Source organism: Tauraco erythrolophus, chromosome 9, assembly GCF_009769465.1.
Source record: "Tauraco erythrolophus isolate bTauEry1 chromosome 9, bTauEry1.pri, whole genome shotgun sequence".
Lineage (NCBI taxonomy): Eukaryota > Metazoa > Chordata > Aves > Musophagiformes > Musophagidae > Tauraco > Tauraco erythrolophus.
In genome coordinates, this window is record NC_141473.1 from 16,590,364 (window position 1) to 16,610,810 (window position 20,447).

Below are 20,447 nucleotides of genomic sequence, written 5' to 3' on the forward strand. Positions count from 1 at the left end.
ACAGAAGCAGCTCAGGAGCCCACTGGTCCTCAGCTGAAAGCATGGGGCAGACATGCTGGAAGGGTCTCCCCTTCTTGCTCTGGGGGAGATGAACGCCCCCAGCTCCCCTCCAGCAGCAGTAAACAACTTGGCTCCAGCTCTGCTTTTAAACCACCGAGGTTCAGGCATCTGCAGTTACCCCCAGAAGGTGTCCAGTGGCACCTGAGCTGCTCCTGACATGGCAAACTCTGGCTGCCTGAAATAGCTTGGGCTTGTGGCAGGGCAGAGCTGCAGCAGCCCCAGATCTATCACCCGGAATGGGGCTAGGCTGGCAGCGCTGTCTGGCTCTGCCTGCTCTGGGGGGACTGTGGGGCTCACCCAGGCCTGGGAACCCCCCAACACCAGCAGCAGGACAGAGCTTGAGGGGGCAGTTGGACACAGGAAGGCAAGGCAGCAAGTCCCTGCCTGCGCTGGATATGTCCAAGGATCCTGCAGGGAGGCGAAAGGAAAAGGGGTTGTCTCCGAAACTCTGCTGGGCTGAGCATAGCTTCCTTGCTGGAAAGCCAAAAATAGTCTAGGGATTTCATCCAAAGTGCAGCCGAATACCTAGGAGGCTATAGGACAGACCCAGAGCACTGTGGCTTTGCCAAGGCGTTATCAGACCTTGGAAAGGCAGTGGCCATAGCTGAACCATCCAATAACTCTGTTAGCTCTGGACATCTTACCATGCCAAAGGTGCCAGAGGAACTGGGCTGGTTGGCGAGGGAACACCCCACCCCGGCAGAGCTGGGGAGGAGCTGCGCACTGCCATGGCCAGTCCTTGGTCTGTGGCAGAGGTTCAGCTCAGTGGATGGAGACAGCAGCAGGACAGAGGATTTTTCCAGTTTTTTGTGGCCTGGCCCAAGGGCTATCTGGAAAACCCCTGGATGGCTCTGCCATCCCTGCAGTGCCAGACACCTCATAGGCAGTGCCATTCTCCATGGGGCTGCTGCTGCCCACGTTGGGCAACACCCAGCTGCTGCTGGCTAAGCTGGCAAAGTGCTGGGAGATCGGAAAGGCCATGCCCTTCCAAGGGGCCAGTTGCTCACAGGGCAGCATCTCCGTGCTGGCTTATCTCCCCATTCCTGGGGGTCTCGCTCCCTCCTCCAGCACTTCTATGGGCAGTTATTCCCGGTAACATCTTGGAGTCACCTTCAATCATGCCTTTGCATGCTGACATTTATAGAGCTCTTCCAGTGGCTGATGGATTCAGTACTGTGTATCTCTGCCCAGCTCCAGCCTGTGTTTATGCCTTACCCTCTGTGGGGTCTTTCGCTGTCCCGGTGCGTGGTGAGGGCTCAAGGCGAAGCTGCAGGTTTGCTGCCAACAGCTTTCAGTTTCTGGGCAGGGAGACCCATCCTGGCAGAGCCCGGTTGTATCGTCTTCTGTCTAATGCCCTGCCCGCCAAGCTAATCCTCCCCTGGTCTCTCCCAGACATTTCTGCTTCTCAAATTTCTCCCTCTTGGGTGGAGGAGCTGCAGGGCTGCCAAATCTTGCAATACTCAGGCTATTTCTTAAAGCCCCAGCTCCCGAAATGGTGGGAAAACTGGAGGCTCCCGCCTTCCAGTGGCTTTTATTTATTTAAGGAGTTTCTCAACCTCTTGCTTGTGCAGAAGAATCAGGGACCAGGAGCCTACAGCCCATGCTGGGATGCAGAGGATGGGCACACAACCCAGGTGGACCCAGGCTGTGGAGCAGTGGCCATGGCCATTCTGTGCCCAAGGACACTGAGACCTGCTGGGCAGCCATCAAAAAATCCCTCTGGGGGTCACTCAGTGTCCATCACACACCCTTGTGAACCAGGGACAAGAGAGATGCTTAATGGAAAGGTAGAGCCAGGGCTGGGATGAGGCTTGGGCAGAGTATCGAGCACCCAGCCCCCGGGCAGTGCTGGGGCCCAATGCCCCTGAGGACTGCACATGCCCCCTGCTCACCCAGCAGCCTTTCCAGCTGCAGGAAAACCCCTCTCCCCTCACCATCACCCAGCCTAGCAGCTCTCCGTGCAGGCCAGCCCAGGGTGGTGGATCCTCTGGAACAGTCCCAAGCTGAACATACGACACCTGTGAACGCATTTCCTCCAGGGAGTTACTTTGGGCATGGCACCTTGGGATGGATCCCCCTTCTGCAAGCACTATGGGAGCATCCCGCCAGAGGCAGGCATCACTCACAGGCACCCGGCTTGAGGAACCCAGAGCTCTGCTCTGGGAAGGTCAGTGCAGCCAAGCGATACTTCAGTGCTCAGCACACCACCTGTCCGGAGCTGAGTGGGACCCTAAAAGAAGTGGGTATCAAAAATGGTAAAAAAATAACCTATTCTATTAATTATCATTAGCTTAGACAAAATATTTACCAACACACTTGCTTAAAAGGTTGAGAGCTTTAAGATACCCAACAAAGCACAAACTAGTTTAATCACTCAAAACGAGGAGGCAAAAGTCCTGCAGAACCCCAGATCTCCTGTGTGAGGTGCACAAAGCTCTCCAGTCTCGCCCAGTGCCGAAATTCCTGGACTGTCCCCAAGGCACACAACCTAGGACCCTCCTGTCATTGCCTCCATTTGGAGCGGTCTGGAGGCATCCTGAGGACCCCTGGTCAGCCTGGGGATCTCGGACCACCTGGCCAAGGAACATAAGCCTCAGCTTCTCCAGTGGGGTCACAGCCCATGCCAGTGGCAGGCGATGGGCTGGGCCATGACCCAAAGGGGATGGAGACCACCCTCCTCGCTGCATGTTGCCAGGGTGGCTGGGCCAGGCAGGCCCCCTCCTCCCACCAACACCCCCAGACCCCATTTCCCTTCCCCATCTGGCATCTGTCAAAAGAGCTCAGCACTGGGCACAGACAGAAAGGTGTGATGCTGGGAGCTGGGCCATGCAGGAGTAAGAAGGGGACAGAAGGATCGAGCAGAACTGTTTTTATTGGAGGTGTCAAGAGCAGGAACAATAACAAACCTACGGCTCCCCTCCTCAAGTGCCATCCTCCCCCTCCCACCACCACCGGGGCAGTCAGTGTCACATGTGCGTGCTACAAGACAACGGCAAGGCTTACACTTCGCGTCAGCCAGAAGCCTGACAGAGCTGCCAGCATCCCGGGCAGTGCCACCGCCCCCTCCTTGGCGACTGCGAGCTCAGCTTGGCCCCGCCAGAGGCAGGGTAGGACCTTCACCTTCCCCCCTCTGAGGAGGGGTGAGCTTTGCGTGAGAGGAGGTTTTCATTAAGGGAAGGACAGGAGCGCAGCTCCACCGAAGTGCCAGGGAACACGACCTGGGCTGCAGCTCCCAGCGGGACATCTCGGAGGACCCTGGCAGAGAGCAAGGCGTGCAGCCTGAGCAGAGCTGCAGCAGCCACAGGCAAGAAATGGCATCGCTAAGCCCCAAAGGGCTTTGCTGCCCCCTCTCTTCCACACAAACCAAACCGAAAGGGAGAGGGGTCAGAAGACAAACCAGGAGGGGAGGTGAAGCAGGTCTGGAACGGCGTTCGGCTCTGGCTCACTTCCCAGCCCGCCGCTCCTCCTGGCGCTTGGTGAGGATGTATTTGAAGAACTCGTACACGGACCAGGCGATCGCTGTTGAGGGCATCTGATAAATGACTCTCGCCTGGACCCCTCTGAAGTAGGCGGTCACTCCGCCCACTTGGTACACCGTCCTGAAGGCATTGGCCATGCCTGTGATGTGTCCACTGATGTTGGAGCTCAAGGCCAGGGACTCCTGGGTGTTGAGCAATGTTTTGCAAACGTCCAAAGGCGTAGTGGCAGCAGCAGCGACAGCCCCTGCGCAGGCTCCGGAGACCACGTGGGAGCCTGGGTTGTACTGTCTGTGGGGGTTGAGCTGCTCTTGCAAGAACTCGTAGGTCATGAAGTGAATGGCTTGGAAGGGGATGTTCATGGTGAGCTGGGTGGTGTAGCTGCGGTAGAAAGCTCCGGCCCCTTCGTTGCGCCACACAGCCCGCACACAGTCCGTCACACGCTGGTAAGGCGAGTTGTACATCTGCATCCTCTGTTTGACCACTTGGGATGGAGGGCAGCAGCCAGCAGCAGCACCAGCCAGGACCCAGGCGTGGAGGGGAAGAGGAGAGAGAAAGGGTAAGCACGAAGCCAGGCTTCCTCCAAGCGCCCAGAGTTTAGTCATGCTGCCTTAAGAGCTAGTGACGGACAGCTCAGACCGGCAGTGCCCTGCGTGTCCCCAGGCGGGACTGCAGCCATGTAGACCTGCCGAGGCATCACTGTCACACAAACATCACCACCTGCAAACCTCACAGCTGCCGCAGCCCCACAGAACATCCCGATACCCAGGCACACTCCAGATCCACCCTCGCTCCCAAGTGACTGACGTCTCTCCATCCATTGCCGCAGAGCTATCGCACAGTCCGGACAACACCCTCCGCATTTATTCTTATTTCCCAGACAGCTCTCCATCTGAACGAGCCTGTCCCTCAGAATAACCGTGGCACGTGGCAGAGCCCACCAGCCAGGAATCATTAGCGGCCGCTGCCGAAACGCAGCTGCTCCAGGGCAAGAACCAGACACCAATCCCTAACACACCCAAGACTGGGGCAGGGGAGCCCGGAGCGCAGCCTGACGCTGTCCTGCCTGCCCCTACCTCAACGTGACCACAAGGAGCTAAAACCAATGCAAATACAAACTACTGCAGTCATGGCCAGATGAGGAATGACAACGGTCTGGCCATGCAGCTGCCGGCTCCTCAGGGTCCCCGCCAGGCAGCAGGCAGGCAGGAGCCTTGGTGGGCCCAGATCAGCTGGAGCCTGCACTGTCACGAGCCCTCCAATTTTAAGAGGAAAAAATATGTTCATGACTGGCCTTTCCTTGTTATTCTTCCTTCTTCCATCACGTTCACAGACTAATTACAAACTCCCTCTGCCTTCTTCATACATACCAGGCTGAACAAAATCAGTATCTTCCAGACATTCCACAACACATACTGCAGCTTCCTGAGATCTCACCATAGTAATGCCCGATTTCCACACACCTGGAATGACTTCAACAGTACAGATCGCATCTCTCTTGCCTTCTCTCCTGCTCCAGGTAACTGTCACCAGTGAAAGGCCAGTGCCCTCCCAGCTCCTCCTAGGCTGGGGTTTGCTGTGCTCCCCAGAATTAATCTCTTCTACCTACCGCCTCTGTACTGGGCAGCCACAGGTCTCCCTAACTGGAGCCGCAGCCACTGGCCCCCACAAGATCCTTTCAGTCAGGCGAGTAATGAGGAAAGCGCCCTCTATGCCTCAGAGGGGACCCGAGCAGCGCGGGCAACCCCGATTCTCCCCTCCCCGGCAGGCCAGGACCATCGTTACCTTCTGCAGGGTTCATGGCCGCATCATGGAGCAACGTTGCTACACACCCGGCTGCACCTGCAAAACAAGAACTGCCACATGTGAGGTGGGGGGAGGCGAGGGACCCCAGGGCTCCACCACAGCCCCGAGTCCCCCGCCAAGGCACAGGAGGAGGTCCCTGGAAGAGGGTGAGATCTGAAAGCGTCCTCCATCTCCCCTCCAAGAGGTGGGCTGGTCCTCAGCGGTTCCCACCCGGAGAGAGCTCAAGAGGGAGAGGATAGCGACAGGCTCCCAAGTCCCACAGGCCGACCAGGACTCACTCGGGTGCAGCCCTTGGGGGACAGGCTGATGCCACCAGCTGGCACGATACGTGAGGACAGTGAGTGTCCCCACACCCCACGGAAAAAGAGAAAGCAGGAGGCACGGCACCACGTGCCTGCTGAGGGCAGGATGTGCCCTGCTGTCCCCTCGGCCCCATGCCTTCCCCACCGTGGCAGCTCCTTGAGATGAGTAACAGGCACCACGGCAAGACTGGCTCCAAACCCACGTGGGGCAAGCTCTGGCACTGCTGACCCACGGGGCCGCGACCAGTCCCGGCTTGTCTGCGGGCAGCTCCCATCCACTCGCATCCTTCCAAGCCAGGGCCAGCACTGGCCACTGATCTGCTTCAAGCCAGATACCTGGGAGCGGCTCTGGCAGGCGCAGGACAGGTGCTTCCCCCTGACCGGCACCACGCCGGTGCAGCCCCACGTCGCTGGCTGGCGGCTGGAGAGCGCGCAGGGATTTGGGATATCCGTGGCGCCACGACCCTGCAGCGTAACGCCCTCCGGCTGAGCGGGACCGGACCAGAGCTGCCTATCACCAACGCTCGGCCTCTCCCCACCCCGCTCCCCACCACGGCGTGGCGGGGGGCGGCCCCAGGTAGCCCCGGGCCCCCGTGGCCCCCCGGCGGGGGGTCGGGAGCAGTACCGTTGGCCACATGGCTATTGCCCCCCGCGTGGATAACGTCGCTCAGCGTCTTTTTTAACTTTTCGTAGCAGGCGAAGTAGAGGGCGTGAGCCGGGCCGGCGCCGGTGGCGGTGATGTTCATGCCCCGCATGGGCCGCCAGACGCCCTCGGTGCGGACGATGCGCCACAGGGCCTCCAGCACGTTCCGGTAGCGGGCGGCGGGCTCCGGCCGCAGGCTCTGCATCCGCGTCTAGAACACAAGGCCCAGGCGGGCGGCACGTCACCCCCGCGGGTCCAGACAGACCCGGCCGGGACAACCCCCCCGCCAGGCTCCGGTTTGCCGCCTCCCTCCCCTCCCCTGCCCGCCGCGCCCCCGGTGCCGGCACCTTAACGCAGTCAACAGGGTACATCACGCAGTGCTCCATGACGCCCGCCACGGCGCCGGCCAGCATGTGCGTGGAGACGGCGGCGCCCTGCGGCAGCGCCTCGTAGTCGGGGGCGGGCGGGGAGCGCGGCTCGGGGCCCCGCGCCGCCTCGGGCCCGCCCGGGCCGGCACCGGGACCCGGCTCCGCTTCCGCGCCTCCCCGCCGCGCCCAACCCGCGCCGCCGCCGCCGCCCATCAGCAGCAGCAGGACGCGGCTCGACTCCGCGCCGCCCCGCGCGCCGGGGCCCGCGCCCGCCCCCGCGCCCGCCCCCAGCTCCATGGCGCCGCCGCCACCGCCGCCGCCCCGGCCCCGCGCCGCGCCGCCCCACCCCCCGGCTCCCGCTCCGCCCCGCCCCGCCGAGCCCATTGGCCGTCGCCGCCCGCCGCCCGCCCCCGCCGCGAGCCCACTGGCTCGGCCCGCCGCCCACCGCCCCCGCGCGCCGCGCTCATTGGTCGTGGCCGCCGCGACTCGGCCGCAGCCACTGGCTGCCCGCTCCCTCCGGCGCGCTCGGGGGCGCTGCCCATTGGCGGCCGGGACTCCCCGCCTCGCCGTCACGCGCAGCCCATTGGGTGCCTCAACTTCGCGCCCCGCCCCGCCGCACAGCCCATTGGGCGACGAGCCCGCGACCCTTGGCCCAGCCGTTGTTCCTCTCCGCGGGGCCAGAGAGCCACCATTGGCCGCCTCGCCCGCCACTCCCGCTCTCGGCGCATGTTGTTTATTTGGGCTCCTCGGATTGGCTGGGCGCAAGCGGCGACGACCTACGGCGGGCGGGCCGCGCCGCGAACCTGCGCTGTGATAGGGCACCCGGGAGAAAGTCTTCAGGTGACGTCGCCCGGCAAAGGTCGGACGCAGGAGCAAGGGCGAAGTCCCGGCGCGGCCCTCAGCCACCTGGGGGCGCCGCCCCGCCCCTCCCCGATTGGTCGGCGGGCTGCATGGGCGTGGCTCCGCCAGGGGCGGCGCAGCCGATTGGGCTCCGTGGCCTTGGGGGGCGGGGCGTCGCCCGGCGGGGCTCGGCTGCGGGGGCCCCTATTGGCCGCGCCGGGGGCGGCTGGTGACGTGGCGCCGGTGCCGGCGGCGGGTGCCGGCAGCGGGGCGATGCGCGAGCGGGTGGTAGCGGGCGCACATGGCCAGGTGAGCGAGGCCGGGCCGGGCCGGGCCGGGCGGCTGGGTCTGGGTCTGGGGCCGGGGCCCGGGCCCGATGCTGAGCTGTGGCCTCTGCCCGCAGGATCGGCGTTTTCTGCCCGTCGTTGCGATCGGTGGGACCCTGCCCGTGCCCGTGGTCGCGGCAGCGGCCGGCGGCGCTGGGGCTAGCCCTCGCCGTGGGGCTGTTGCTGCTGCTGGTGGCCGCCGCCCCCCGCCGCTGGGCCGCGCCGTCCCGGGCCGCCCGGCGCGACGACAGGTGAGCGGGGACGGGGGCTGCCGGAGGCCCGGGGCTCGCCGTTGTCCGCCGGTGCTGAGGCGCCCTGTTCCCCCGCGTCCCCGGGCCCCAGGTACCTGGCGCAGATGGAGGAGCTGACGGCCACTGACACCGAGGACTCGGCCCTCAATTACGGGGTGGTCGTCGACTGCGGGAGCAGCGGGTCCCGGGTCTTCGTCTACTTCTGGCCCCCGCACAACGGGAACCCCCACGACCTGCTGGACATCAAGCAGATGAGGGACCGGAGCAGCCGCCCCGTCGTCAAGAAAATTAAACCAGGTCGGTGCCCGCACTCTGCGCTTCTGGCCCCGAGGGCCCCCGCACCTGCGACGGGCACGGTCGCTGCCTGCGGCGGGGGCGGGCTGGGTCACAGCCCCCCTTCCCCGCGCAGGGATCTCCGTGGCGGCGGCAGCCCCGGAGCAAGCCATGCCCTACCTGCGCCCTCTGCTGCAGTTCGCGGCAGCCCACGTCCCAGCTCAGAAGCACAAGGAAACTCCGCTCTACATCCTGTGCACGGCAGGCATGCGGCTGCTGCCCGAGAGGTGGGTTCGTCGGCCCTTGTCGGGGGGAGCCAGGGACCTGCTGGGATCCCTCAGCTGCGAGGAGGGGGAAGAGAACTATCTCGTCTTGTGCCTCATGGGAGAATCAGGAGTCTAGAAGGGGCTGGATTTGAGAAAGGAGTAAGCAGTGAGGGCTGCAGGAGGGTTTGAGCATGATGGGAGGGAGGGGAGAGGAGATGCTTGGAATTGAAGTCTCAAACGAACAGATACGGTTTCTCATCTACGAAGTGCGTCGGATGCAGCAATGGGGCTCATGGGGCTGGATGTGGGAGTGTGTTGCAGTATGATCCCCACTGTCTCGTGTATTCCCGCAAACGAGTGTTGCTGGTGAAGGTCCCTTAGCATCTGTCCCTCTCCTGCACCCTTGCAGGCAGCAAGCTGCAATCCTGGAGGACCTGGTGAGGAACGTGCCCCTGGAGTTTGATTTCCTCTTCTCCAAATCACACGCAGAAGTGATCTCAGGGAAACAGGAAGGTAGGAGCTGTTGCGGAGCACTGCTTGGTTCCCTTTAGCATACTGCTGTAATGACTCACCCTGCCCTGTACAGGTGTCTACGCGTGGATTGGTATCAACTTTGTCCTGGGACGGTTTGATCACGAGGATGGTGAGTCTGGCTGCATGTAGAGCAGCTGGGAGGGTCTGAGTGGAGCCCTGCTGGAGCTTGCCCTGGCGCTGGAGCTAAGAGCAGGCTCTGGAGAGGGCCACGTCTGCCCCGACCCGGTAATGCCAGACCCCAGCCATGCGTGCAAAACCCTCCTGGACCTGAGGCCCTGCCCCAGTTGCAGGAATGAGTCCCGGCATGCAGGAGGCGGACACCTGCAGCATTTTGGGAGAAGAAACAGGGAGAGAGGGTTTGTAGTAGTGTTCCTGTAGTGGTTTCCAGCAGTGGATGCTTTGGGAAACCTACACAGCTGTGGGGTGGCCAGCCCTGAGTGCCAGAACCTGCTGCTCCGCAGATGATCCTTGGGAGCTGCTTGCAGGGGTGGAGGAGCTCCATGAGGCTGCTGCGGGAGGTAAAGGTGGAAGGGTGGAGATGCTGCCCCAGGCCCTGCCCCTTGCTGACATGCCGCTGTGGGTTGCAGAGGAGGATGCAGTGGTCACCATAGCGCTGGGGGACCAGGGAGAGTCCCTGGTTCGGAAACGAACAGTTGGGATCCTAGACATGGGGGGCGCCTCCCTGCAGATCGCCTATGAAGTGCCCGACTCTGGAGCCTTCTCCTCCCCGCAGCAGGTGTGTATCTGGCCAGCTGGCCCCAAGAGCAGCCCCTGTCTTCCCTGGGTCACTGATGATCACGGACTGCTCTGCGTCCCCAGGAGGAGGCTGCCAAGAGCTTGCTGGCAGAGTTCAACCTGGGCTGTGATGTGCAGCACACTGGCCACATGTACCGCGTCTACGTCAACACCTTCCTGGGCTTCGGGGGCAATTTTGCCCGGCAGCGCTATGAGGAGCTTGTGCTGAACCAGACCTATCTGCACAACCGGTATTGCTGCCTTGCCTGGCGGTGCCGCTGTTGGGGCTTTGTGAAATGGGGTGCTGGTTCCTTCACACTGCCCTCTCCCCATTGGATTTTCCCCAAGAGCCACCTGTGGTGATAACAGCTCCCACAGCCATGCTGGCAGCAGCAGATGCCAGGGCTGGCACACAGTGCGCAGGTGCTGCCCTTCTCCAAGCCTGGCAGGCATTACCAGTGCCACAGCTCCCTGCCTTCTTCCTCCTTCCCTCGTGGCACGCTGCGAGGAAGCCCCTCTGGTGGCTTTTGGCTTTTCTTGCTGTGACTTTCCCTCCTCCTCCAGCAACAATTCACTCAGCACATCTTTCCATCACATCCCCACCTTGAGCTCTCTGTCTCCTCTTCCCGGAGCACTATGTAAAGCTCTTGCCAGAGGCAGAGAGGTTTGGTGCTCCGATACTCCTGTACCAGGAGCAAACTCTGCTTCCAGGGCCCTGAGGGCTGTGCAGGGGTGCGGATCCCTGTGAGCTGGGTGGGGTGGCTGTGCCTTGTTGCACCCTGCAGGTGCTCAGGACACGTGGCCACAGGTCAATGGGACAGATGTGGCGAGTTTGGCTTTGGCAGGAGGTGGCAGGGTGGGTGCCAGCACTGTGGGGTACAAGGGGACACAGCCTGGTCTGGTGTGGGGGGTATCTGGATGTGGGGCAGTGCTAGAGTAGGCTTTTTGGGGTGGTACAAGACCTCCTGTGCAATTGCCTTTCCTTCCTGGCCTGTTTTCCAGCCTGCACGGCCAGCAGACAGGGCTGAGCCCTGAGACACCCTTCCTGGACCCCTGCCTGCCCGTGGGGCTGGAGGACACGATGGCGAGGGACAGCCAAACCCTGTACGTGCGGGGGCAAGGGGACTGGGTGGCCTGCAGGGAGCTGCTGCAGCCCCTCCTGGCTGGCCCCAACGGCAGCCAGGCCTCCCTAGTGGGGGCCTACAAAGCACCCATCGACTTCGACAATAGCGAGTTTTACGGCTTCTCTGAGTTTTTCTACTGCACCGAAGACGTGCTGCGCCTCGGGGGCCACTACAGTGCTTCCACCTTCACCTCCGCTGCCCAAGTGGGTGCTGCCCCAGCCTGGGGGCTGGGGAGCTGCTGTTCCTGGGCTGAGAGGGAGCAGGGACTGTTTCTCCACTCTGAGCTCCAACTTCTCCGTTCCCCAGGAGTACTGCAGCCAGCAATGGGAGGTGCTGACCCAGCGCTTCCGTGGTGGCCTCTACTCAGCACATGCTGACCAGCACCGGCTGAAGTAAGTGGCTTTACTAGGCTGGCAGCTACCATGGCTGGACCTCCTGGGGGTGGCTTTTGCCAGGGTGAGGGACTGTGGTGCGAGGGGTTGGATTGGGCTGATACTCCCGTGTGCTGTGCCTGCAGGTATCAGTGCTTCAAATCGGCCTGGATGTACCAAGTCCTTCACCAGGGCTTCCGCTTCCCCCTGGACTACCCGAGCCTGCGCACAGCCCAGCTGGTGTACGACCGGGAGGTGCAGTGGACGCTGGGAGCCATCCTCTACAAGACGCGGTTTCTGCCACTCAGGTACCCTTGGCTCGCTGATGGCTTTGCTCAGGGAAGGGTGGCTGGGGAGGAGCAGGAGTTACTGCAGTGGGCAAAGACTGTGCCACCCTGGCAAGTGGAGTGGTGGTGCAGGACCCTAGTGGTACTCCATGGCATCTCACAGACAGTCCTGATTCCTCTTCCCAGGGATCTCCGTCAGGAGAGCATCCGGCAAGCACACGCCTCCTGGCTGCGCCTCTCTTTTGTCTACAACCATTATCTCTTCTTTGCCTGCATCCTGGTCGTAGTGCTGGCCATAGTCCTCTACCTCCTGCGGCTGCGCCGCATCCACCGCCGGCAGCTGCGCTCGGCCCAGCTCACCCTGCTCTGGCTGGACAAGGTGGTGGTGCCACCAGGCCAAGGAAATGGGCCATGACACCAGTGGTACCACTGTCCAGTTGCACCAGCTGGTGCAAAACCAGGACTGGCTGACAGCCTGGGCTCCAAGAGCTTGGACTCTTTCTTAAAGCACTCCATTATCACCACAGCCTGTGGGTCGAGGCAGCTACAGACACCGAACTTCCCTCTCTGCCTCGCCCCAGTCCTAACCTTTGCGTTCCTTGGCCTCCAGCCTTTGCCGTGCTACACGGTGTAGAGCAAAGTCCTCTGCTGCCAGGAGGCTCAAGGCTGCAGCCTGGCAGGTCCCTCAGATAAGGAGGACACTATCACTGAGGCGGCCAACTCAGGGCTGCGGCCTGAAGCACTGGGCCACCCTGTGACTCAGCCATCGGTCTGCAGAGCAATCTGGTGACAGCTTATCAGCCAGGGTGGCCTTTCTGCAGTCATTTACAAGCCCACAGGCTAGAGAACAACAGCCGCCAGTGAAGTTACTGCAGCAACCAGGTGAGCCACGAGTTCCACGGAGCTATTCTGTCCAGCCTGGCCCCTCTCAGAGCATTCCTTAAGAGGCGTCCTGCTTTGTGTCATGGCTTCTCCTCCAGGACAGACCTCCTGCAGTCCTAGCCAATACCCCAGGCTCAGCACTGAGGGCTCAGAGATTGGTTCCTAAGGCACCACCAAAGCAGGCTGCATTTCCTTTCATACATTCCCTCCTGGGCATGTCTGCCTCGTGGTGTCCCACACGTTAACTGGGCACTACCACCAGGACCAGTGGTTCTCTCCCCTGCGAGTGCAGGCTGGGCCTGCCCATGGGTAAACCCTCTCACTCCAGCCCAGCTCACTGCCCCAGGGCAGGTCTGGGCTGTAGTTGTGTGCTCAGGCACAAGCCTCCCTCCTCTGGGGCTGGAGTCCCCCCATGACCCAATGAAGTTTATCACTTTGTACTTGAACTCAGCTGTTCCCATTCCTGTAGCAATAAACAAACTCCTTGAGACAACCAGAACTGGTTTTGTTTTCTAGTGAGCACTTCCCCAGCAGCAGCGGCTCCGGGCTGGCAGCATGACTGGGGGCCAGTGCATGTCTGCACAGCGTTGCTTCATGCCGCAATGGTGGGATGATGGAGTTGCTTCTTGCCAGCACATGTTCTCTGCTATTGCAGCAGAAAGACATCTAGGCTCAACTCCCAAGTTGGTAGCGAGGGAAGCTCTGATCCAAACTGAACTGTTGTGATCTGTGGAGATGGCATCCTTTGCTGCCCTCCTCTTAAGAGGAAAAGCACGCCCACTCAAGAGACCCTGGAAGATGTTGCTTCCTGCTTTTTACCTTATTTCCCACGCTGGTCTTATGGAGCTGCCTGGGAAAGAGGTGACTAAGCTTCTCCAGCTGCTGCACAGCCATGGGATGGCACCAGCACAGCTGCCTAGCACCAGAGTGGCTGGGCAGGTACCCAGTTCTCCCTCTAGCACATGCTGTTGCCTACCTGTGACCCTTGTCCCACAGGATGAGTGCACAGGTGGCAGCAAGGATAAAACTTTCTATGCACTTTCCAGTGTGCTGCCAACCTCCTGCTCAACAGCTGAGGATCCCAGCCTTGTTCTCATGGTGCAAGAGCAGGCTTGGGGGGAAGGGAAGAAGGAAGAAGTCTGAATAAAGCGAAGACTGTTTCTCAGCCTCAAAGCAGCATGTGACTCTGCCTCCAGCATCACTTACTAGAAAAAGGATTTATTTCCACAACACAAACTTAACAAACACAGACAAGTAAATAAATTCAGATAAATTAATTGATAAATAAGGGGAAACCTAAAACACAATGCCCTATGTTCTTCTCAGAACCTGGACAAAGGTTGGAGTGGTGGTGACACCTAGACACTACTGCAGCACCCTCACTGCTGAGGTGGGAGGAGATACAGCATCACTTTAACCCCTTCTAGCAGGCTGCCAAGCAGCAGTCCCCTGCCGTGCACACCAGCACCTCGCTCATCACACCCAAGGGGGGCCACGTGCTCCTCTAGGGTCAGCCCTATCTTATCACATCCACAGCTAGAATCTGTCTTAGCAAGGACCACCCTCACTGCAGGGGACTGACCATACAACACAGGATGCTATGGGCTCCTGCCTTCTCACACAGAAGGGCAGTTGGTGCCTAAAATGACCAGGGATATGGTAACTAGTTGGGCAGCTTGGGCCAAGAGCAGGGGATTCACTTGGTGGGCTAGGGTTGAGCGCACTGGAGGGAGCAGAGTGAGCACTGCAGGGACAGGATCCGCTGGCACTATACACAGATCTCTCTCAGGGTGGTGCTCAGTGTCAGTAACTGCAGCATATGGCCAGCTGAGGGGATCTCTCCCTGGTAGTGTGGCTGCTCCCAGGGCTGGGACTACCAGGCCCTCATCCCAGGCAGGGGCACTGGCTGTTGTGCTCAGGGGCCCAGCCATCACTGGTCCAGGTTGCAGTGTTCAAGGTGAGCTGGGGCAGCAGGTCCAGCCTCTGTCCCAGCACCTCTGAGGGCTGCCTGGTATGGGAGGGGTAGAGGCTGGAACAGCAGCAAGAGCTAGGGGAGGGAGAAAGGAGGAGAAGTTAGTACCAAACTGCATTGACGACAGACCCCTCCACAAACCTAGAGAATCACAGGCTCAGGGGGAAGTGCTTGGTCTGCTCATGCCCAGCACAGAGCCAGCAGCCCCACACTTGGACCAGCTCACCACAGAAGCCAAAGCATCTCCCATCCAGCAAGTAACAGGCTGCAGCTCCCTCCCCAGCCAGACACAGGCAGGCAAGCAGGGACATCTCTGCCACCCCAGCCCTCCGCCCACTCACGGTGATGATTTTGGGGATGTGTGTCTCTGTTCAGGCGCCGGCTCCTGGGAACTGCTCACTCCCAGAGGAAGCGCACATACCAGATGGTCTCGTTCTTCAGCTGCGGCCCGAACAGGGGGTTGGCCTGGGCCAGGATGGCGACGAGCCAGCTGCAAAGGGACCCAACTTGCCATCAGCCCTGGTACCACAAGAGTAGGCACCAGGATTCTGGAACACTGCTGTTTCAAGGGGCTGGCAGAGGGACTGCTGCCATGGGCAGTGAAGTGCCCGGGAGGGAGGCAAGCCGCAGCCCAGGGCCCGTCCCGTTCATCCACGGGCGGGAGGCTGGGCAGCAGCTACCAGGCCCGGTGAAGTCACACGGAGGATGCGGGAGGGTAGGGTGGGTATGGGGGCCCCGTCCACGGTACTCACAAGAGGTAGCAGCACACGGCGGTGGTGACCAGCATCGTGATGATGACCCTGCGGGGACACCGGCATTAGCATGGGGAGGCCTGGTCCCCGACACCCCGCCCCGCTATCCCCCCAGGGCCCCCACTCACCCGCGGTTCGGCCCCTTGGGCACGAACCAGGGGGCGGCGATGCCCACGAGGCCCCAGAATGCGGAGAAGAAGACGAGTGGCAGCGCAAAGCTGTGCGCCGTCATGGCCGCTGCGCACCGACCGATCGACCGACCGAGCGCGCGCCGCCGCACCGGATGCCGCTCTGCCCACTGCCGCGCGCGGCGGCCAATCCGCGGGCGGAGCGCACCAGGCGAGCACAACCGCCGCCTCTCATTGGCGGAGACGCGCAGCCGGGAGTGCGCCGGGCCGACGCCAGGGGGCGCCAAGGGGAGCCCGCCCGCCCGCCCTCCCCTCCCCGCCGCAGCGGCGCGGCTCGGTGCCCTCCGCCCGGTGCAGCCGCTCCCGCCGCGGCTCCCCGCATCCCTCCTCACCTCGCTCCGGAAAAGACGCACCCAGCCAGACACCAGCCGCTCCGTAAAAACACCTTTATGTTACAAAGTTCGCACTCACACCCGCTGCCTCCTCCCGGCTCCCAGCCCGGCGGGGCACACATCCCCCCGTGCCCCCGGGGTGGGTGTCTCTGCCGCCTCCGGGCTGAGGCACAGCTTCCCCGGGAGGGCTCCCCCTCCGGCGCGTTACTTGGGAACTCGCCGGAGCTCACTCATGAGCCAGAGTGCCACGCTGAGGAGCGCCAGAGAGCCCGACTGGTGTGTGGCAGCCAGAGGCGTGGGGACATACAGCAGCAGGGTGCTGATGCCCAGGCCCACCTGCCAAGAAGAGAGAAGGGGTAAGAGCAGCTGTGGATGCAGCCCTGATGCACATCCCCAGCACACAGTGTGATGCGGAAAGGCTCACGGCCACAGCCAGACTTCCCACCCTCAAACTCAGACTGCGCATGCAGTATGGTGAGGCCCCGGCAGGAGTCCAGGCAGCTCCATTTCTCAGCTCCAGGCTCATGGGGCCAGCACCGATCCAAGCTGAGGACAGCTCTGTCTTGTGAACACGCTACAAAGGACTAGAGAGAGAAAAAAAAAAATAGAAGGAAGAAACCAAACAGACAGTACCTGCACACAAGCCACAGCCAATAAGGAAGTCACTGCCATCCTGGTCCTGTGAGGGAGGGGGATCTTCCGCGAGAAGAGGTACAGTGCTGTGACAGCTGTGACTGAGGCAATTCCCTATAAAAGGGAACAGAAACAACTACTCTTCAAGGAGAGTTCAAGGGAAACAGGTGCAGTGGCCTTCGGCTGTGCCTTCTGTGCAGTAAAAGAAATTCTGTGAGCAACGTGTAGCTATAGAAACACGTTAATGGCATGACCAAATCCCAAAGGTCCCATGCCTGTCAGGTTAACAACCCCGAAATTTAACTAAAGTCATAGAGTGTTCCATTTTCCTCCCAATTAGTGCTTTACTTTCCAATAGCTTTTCCTCATTTCTTCACGTCATTAGGGTTTTTTTCTGCCCTCTCCCTGTTTGTCACCTTGACAACTAAAGGTGGAAGCTGTCAGCTGGAACACTGATCTCATCTTCACCACTCAGTTGTAGTTCACCAGCATAACCTTGCTGTGCAGGTCACCCCAGGCGATTCCTCTTCCACATCACTTAATCCTTCTTTTTAGCCTTAGTAATGGCTTAGTCCACAGCAGCGCCAGCGGTGGTATTTAATACTTGGATTGCTCTAACTAGCTGAAGTATTTTCACAGGTTGCTATTGGTGTAAAGCAACTTCAGAAACACTGAAGGAAACAGACAGCACTGATATTGGGATTTCCAAGTTTTATTTCACACAACATCTCCAGACATCTCAGTAGCGAGGGCTACCCTAGTCTGTAGCTCGTGTTACGGAAAAGGAGACATAAAGAAATGAAGTCTGCAACTTGCACAGGAGGAAGCTGTCCTTGAAGGAGACTACAAATAAGAGCGCTAAACTTCCTCTTTCTGCAAAAGCAAATTGGTAACAACTCTCAGGACCTTCAGACACCCTGGCTATCACTCAAGATGACAGACCCATGGCCCAAAGAGGACAGCTTGGCTGCAGAAGACAACTGAGAAGCAGCACAGACATAGCAGGAAGACGGCACTTACCAAGATCCGGTGATCAAACTGTACAGTTGTGGGATTCTCAAAGATATTTCTCAGCACAGGGGAGAAGGCAAGGAGATCATCTGGGATCCAGCACTCCCCCATTTTGGGGAAGGAATTGTACACAAGGCCAGCATCCAGCCCTGCCACAAAGGCACCTGCAATTTCAGAGCCGAGGATGAGACTACCAGGGCAGCCAAAGGTGGCATTCCAGGCTGCACAGCTCTTGAATCCAGCCTGACTCAAAAGCTCAGCTTGATCCTGAATTTCTTTCAGAAACATAAAGAGATCACACAGCAACAAGCAGGCTGGAAGGCGCATCTTCACCTGCTCATGATAGACCAGTAAGGGAGGTTCTTGACTGTAAGCTCCCTAACAGCAATAAAGTTTTCCCAAGGAACACGATGAGGTTGCTCAGAGTCCCCACCAGACCAGAATTTAAACAAGGCAGAGGAATGAGCCACAGACGGGACAGCGATGAGAAACACTCTTACCTGAAAGAGCGGTGAGAAAAATGAGAGCTGTAGTGCCATGAGCAAATTGTCTCAGGCGAAGGAGCTGATGGGTCTCAGGTAACTGTAAAATAATAAAAAAAAAAAAAAAAAGAAAAGAATCAAAGCGAAGCGACTCCCAGGTAAGAAAAACCTTCACTACGTACACAGGCCAAAGGGCTGGCCCGCATTTTACAGCAGCAATCTAGAGATTGCCACACAGCACAGTCACCTTCAGTGGTTCCTCAAAACCACAACTACAGTCCAATCATGTGCAGAAACTGAAGTGGCCACTGGACAGTTACTGGCACAGACCATTTAACCCGGCCAGGCACACCCCTGCCTGAGCTTGCACGAACTCCAAGACTGATAACTTTTGGGTGGAACAGCACAAGACAAAGGAAGCGTCCCATAACAGAGAAGTTTACAGAAAGGGTATTTTGTCACGCAGTGTTAGATCACAGTCGGGAACAAGAGACTAAACCGGAAGCACCATCACCCTTCACACCCTTTCCTCACCCTTCACATCACAGCCCCAGCGCTCTCAATTGACACAGCCCTGCGCTTTCGAATCCTGACACGCGACTCCGTACCTGGTGTCGCGGAAGCAGCAAGGACAGCCCCGTCCACAGGCTGGCAGAGTACAGAACCAGCGCGGAGCCGAGATGTGCTGCCAGGCGGTACTGACTGACTCGAGGAATGTCGTACGAGTCTGGTTTCTCTTCCAACCCGCTCTTCACCATGTACCACCCCAGCAGCCCCTGATGAAACAGGTGAGGGGTTAGAGCCAGACAGCGCAGCAGTGGCTGCCTAGGACCAGACAAACATCACAGGCAAAGCAACTTGTTTCCTCCCCCTTCAACCAGCTACCAGCACTGACACCTCCCCAGCTTTCACAAATCCCACTGTCTCAACCACACTTGACCAGAAGACATTCACAGGAGATGCTGCCGCTAATCCCTGCGGCTACAGAGCTCGCTCACCTGGAAGCAGACCAGCCCGCAGAGTGCAAGAACACAGCCCTTCATGGGGCGGCTGAGCCAGCCCTTCCGCCAGAAGTAGGCGGCCGGGAGAATGTAGGCCAGACCCACAACACGGCCCCACATACGGTGCGAATACTCCATGTACCAAATGAACTTGAACTCTGTCAGTGTCATGTCGTGATTCAGGCTGTTAACGACAGTAAAACAAAGAACTGTTTCACGTGATGCGGCAGTCCTATGCTGCACTTCCCGCAACAAGGGATCACCTTCCTCAGAGAAAGGAAGTGACAGCGAAGGAGCCACCATCAGACAGGCTTCACGTGCCTTTCCAGTGATGTTGGAAAATATTTCCATTCTTACAAGAGTTTCTTGATCATCTCAGTCCATCCTCCTTCCACTTTTGTGCACTCACATTTTAAACTCCGGGAACTGCTGGTACTTTTGGAACTCAGCTTCCCACTCCTGCTGTGTTCTCGGGGGTTTCATCTCTTTCACCAGGTGCCAGTCAACCATAGAAAGGCCTGATTCTGTCAGCCTGGGGCATACAGAGACACGTGCTGGCACAATTCACTCGCTGACAGCATGCAGATCTACCGAACTGAAACAAGAGCTGCTGGCTGCACCGGGCAAACCTTAAACTCACAGTCAGAAATAGGACGGAGATCAGGGAGTCTGCGAGTGATCAACAGACCCAAAATTACCAAAAACGCGTGAGAGAAAGTTATCCCCAGGTGGCAAGGACGCACCGCGGAGAGCGTCCCTCCGATACTCCCAGCCCTCCCCCACGATGTCCCCTTGCAGCGAGGAAGGAGGAAAGACAGGAGAGGAGCTCTCACGGCCGCGCTCGGGGCGGGTCCCCGGCATGGGAGGCCGCTGCGGGCCGCGGGGACAGGCTGAGCGGGTCGCGGGCGGCAGGGGCCGCTGCCTCCGCACGGCTTCAGCTCCAAGCCTCCTCGGCGGCCCCGGCCGCGGGGCGCGAACCGGTGCCGGCGGGGCGGGGGACGCCGGGCTCACCTGGTGACGCCGCCCAGCACCACCGCACCGGCCACGGCGCCGCTGCAGGCCAGCAGCCATCGCCCCACGGCGGGCGGGGCGGCGGCGGCGGGCTGGGGCGCGCGCTGCGGGAGCCGCCGCTGCAGGCACCGCTGCGGAGGGCGGCAGAGCGGGGCGAGCGGGGCGGGGGCCGGGGCCGGGGCCGCGCCCGGTGCCGGCGGCCGCCCCCGCCCCTCAGCAGCGCCGCCACCGCCGCCGCCCCGCGCGGGCAGGAAGAGCCGCGCGCCGCCGCGCGCCGCCCGCAGCATCCCGAACGACCCCGGAAGCGGCGCAGCGCCGCCGGAAGCAGAACGAGCACTTCCGGACACACCTGGGCGTCACCATGACAATCCCCGGCACGTGACCGACAGGCAGCAGCGACCCCCGCGCGCCGCCAGCGCAGGTGAGGGCGCGTGCGAGGCGGGGGCGGGGCCCGCGGGGCGGTGGGGGCGGAGCCGAGGCGCAGGGGGGCGGGGCTTCCGCCGCGGCGCGCGAGCGAGGCG

General features: G+C 60.6%; 4 protein-coding genes across 5 annotated transcripts; 1 reads left to right on the forward strand and 3 right to left on the reverse strand.

Moving 5' to 3' along the window:
• Positions 1 to 3,227: 3,227 nt before the first annotated feature.
• SLC25A28 (solute carrier family 25 member 28) lies at positions 3,228 to 6,967 on the reverse strand. The gene is made up of 4 exons (XM_086616598.1): positions 6,635 to 6,967; positions 6,270 to 6,498; positions 5,322 to 5,378; positions 3,228 to 4,020 (listed from the first exon to the last, which is right to left on the reverse strand). Exons 1-4 carry the CDS (start codon positions 6,950 to 6,952, stop codon positions 3,503 to 3,505), a joined length of 1,122 nt encoding a protein of 373 aa, XP_086472724.1. The 5' UTR covers positions 6,953 to 6,967; the 3' UTR covers positions 3,228 to 3,502.
• An 829-nt stretch (positions 6,968 to 7,796) lies between these two features.
• ENTPD7 (ectonucleoside triphosphate diphosphohydrolase 7) lies at positions 7,797 to 12,077 on the forward strand. The gene is made up of 12 exons (XM_086616826.1): positions 7,797 to 7,804; positions 7,899 to 8,072; positions 8,164 to 8,369; positions 8,482 to 8,632; positions 9,021 to 9,124; positions 9,198 to 9,254; positions 9,733 to 9,881; positions 9,965 to 10,131; positions 10,883 to 11,207; positions 11,311 to 11,396; positions 11,522 to 11,683; positions 11,849 to 12,077. Exons 1-12 carry the CDS (start codon positions 7,797 to 7,799, stop codon positions 12,075 to 12,077), a joined length of 1,818 nt encoding a protein of 605 aa, XP_086472952.1.
• A 1,721-nt stretch (positions 12,078 to 13,798) lies between these two features.
• Positions 13,799 to 15,500, reverse strand: ATP6V0E2 (ATPase H+ transporting V0 subunit e2). Its single transcript, XM_086616597.1, has 4 exons — positions 15,397 to 15,500; positions 15,269 to 15,316; positions 14,858 to 15,006; positions 13,799 to 14,591 (listed from the first exon to the last, which is right to left on the reverse strand). Exons 1-3 carry the CDS (start codon positions 15,498 to 15,500, stop codon positions 14,913 to 14,915), a joined length of 246 nt encoding a protein of 81 aa, XP_086472723.1. The 3' UTR covers positions 13,799 to 14,591; positions 14,858 to 14,912.
• Positions 15,501 to 15,874: 374 nt separating this feature from the next.
• On the reverse strand, positions 15,875 to 20,305 carry COX15 (cytochrome c oxidase assembly factor COX15). 2 transcript variants are annotated; one of them, XM_086616535.1, is made up of 8 exons: positions 20,276 to 20,305; positions 19,325 to 19,447; positions 18,913 to 19,099; positions 18,523 to 18,690; positions 17,933 to 18,014; positions 17,442 to 17,596; positions 16,422 to 16,535; positions 15,875 to 16,124 (listed from the first exon to the last, which is right to left on the reverse strand). In XM_086616535.1, the coding sequence occupies exons 1-8, from the start codon at positions 20,287 to 20,289 to the stop codon at positions 15,993 to 15,995; spliced, it is 975 nt and encodes a 324-aa protein (XP_086472661.1). In that variant the 5' UTR covers positions 20,290 to 20,305; the 3' UTR covers positions 15,875 to 15,992. The 2 variants fall into 2 exon arrangements, with proteins under 2 accessions (XP_086472661.1, XP_086472660.1); XM_086616534.1 differs by lacking the exon at positions 20,276 to 20,305 and adding an exon at positions 19,927 to 20,228.
• Between the last annotated feature and the right edge of the window lie 142 nt (positions 20,306 to 20,447).

What these genes read in the sequence shown, in the direction of transcription:
- SLC25A28 (XM_086616598.1), bottom strand. Translation starts at nt 6,952, where the DNA reads ATGGAGCTGGGGGCGGGCGCGGGGGCGGGCGCGGGCCCCGGCGCGCGG. An exon ending in ACCCTGTTGACTGCGTTAAG is followed by an intron (nt 6,499 to 6,634) that starts GTGCCGGCACCG and finishes CTTGTGTTCTAG; the next exon opens with ACGCGGATGCAGAGCCTGCG. An exon ending in CAATAGCCATGTGGCCAACG is followed by an intron (nt 5,379 to 6,269) that starts GTACTGCTCCCG and finishes CTTGTTTTGCAG; the next exon opens with GTGCAGCCGGGTGTGTAGCA.
- ENTPD7 (XM_086616826.1), top strand. An exon ending in CCTTCACCTCCGCTGCCCAA is followed by an intron (nt 11,208 to 11,310) that starts GTGGGTGCTGCC and finishes TCCGTTCCCCAG; the next exon opens with GAGTACTGCAGCCAGCAATG. An exon ending in ACGCGGTTTCTGCCACTCAG is followed by an intron (nt 11,684 to 11,848) that starts GTACCCTTGGCT and finishes TCCTCTTCCCAG; the next exon opens with GGATCTCCGTCAGGAGAGCA.
- ATP6V0E2 (XM_086616597.1), bottom strand. Translation starts at nt 15,500, where the DNA reads ATGACGGCGCACAGCTTTGCGCTGCCACTCGTCTTCTTCTCCGCATTC. An exon ending in CCCAAGGGGCCGAACCGCGG is followed by an intron (nt 15,317 to 15,396) that starts GTGAGTGGGGGC and finishes GTGTCCCCGCAG; the next exon opens with GGTCATCATCACGATGCTGG. An exon ending in GCCGTGTGCTGCTACCTCTT is followed by an intron (nt 15,007 to 15,268) that starts GTGAGTACCGTG and finishes GTCCCTTTGCAG; the next exon opens with CTGGCTCGTCGCCATCCTGG.
- COX15 (XM_086616534.1), bottom strand. Translation starts at nt 20,213, where the DNA reads ATGCTGCGGGCGGCGCGCGGCGGCGCGCGGCTCTTCCTGCCCGCGCGG. An exon ending in TGCTGCTTCCGCGACACCAG is followed by an intron (nt 18,015 to 18,522) that starts GTACGGAGTCGC and finishes ATTATTTTACAG; the next exon opens with TTACCTGAGACCCATCAGCT. An exon ending in TTTTCTCACCGCTCTTTCAG is followed by an intron (nt 17,597 to 17,932) that starts GTAAGAGTGTTT and finishes CTGAAATTGCAG; the next exon opens with GTGCCTTTGTGGCAGGGCTG.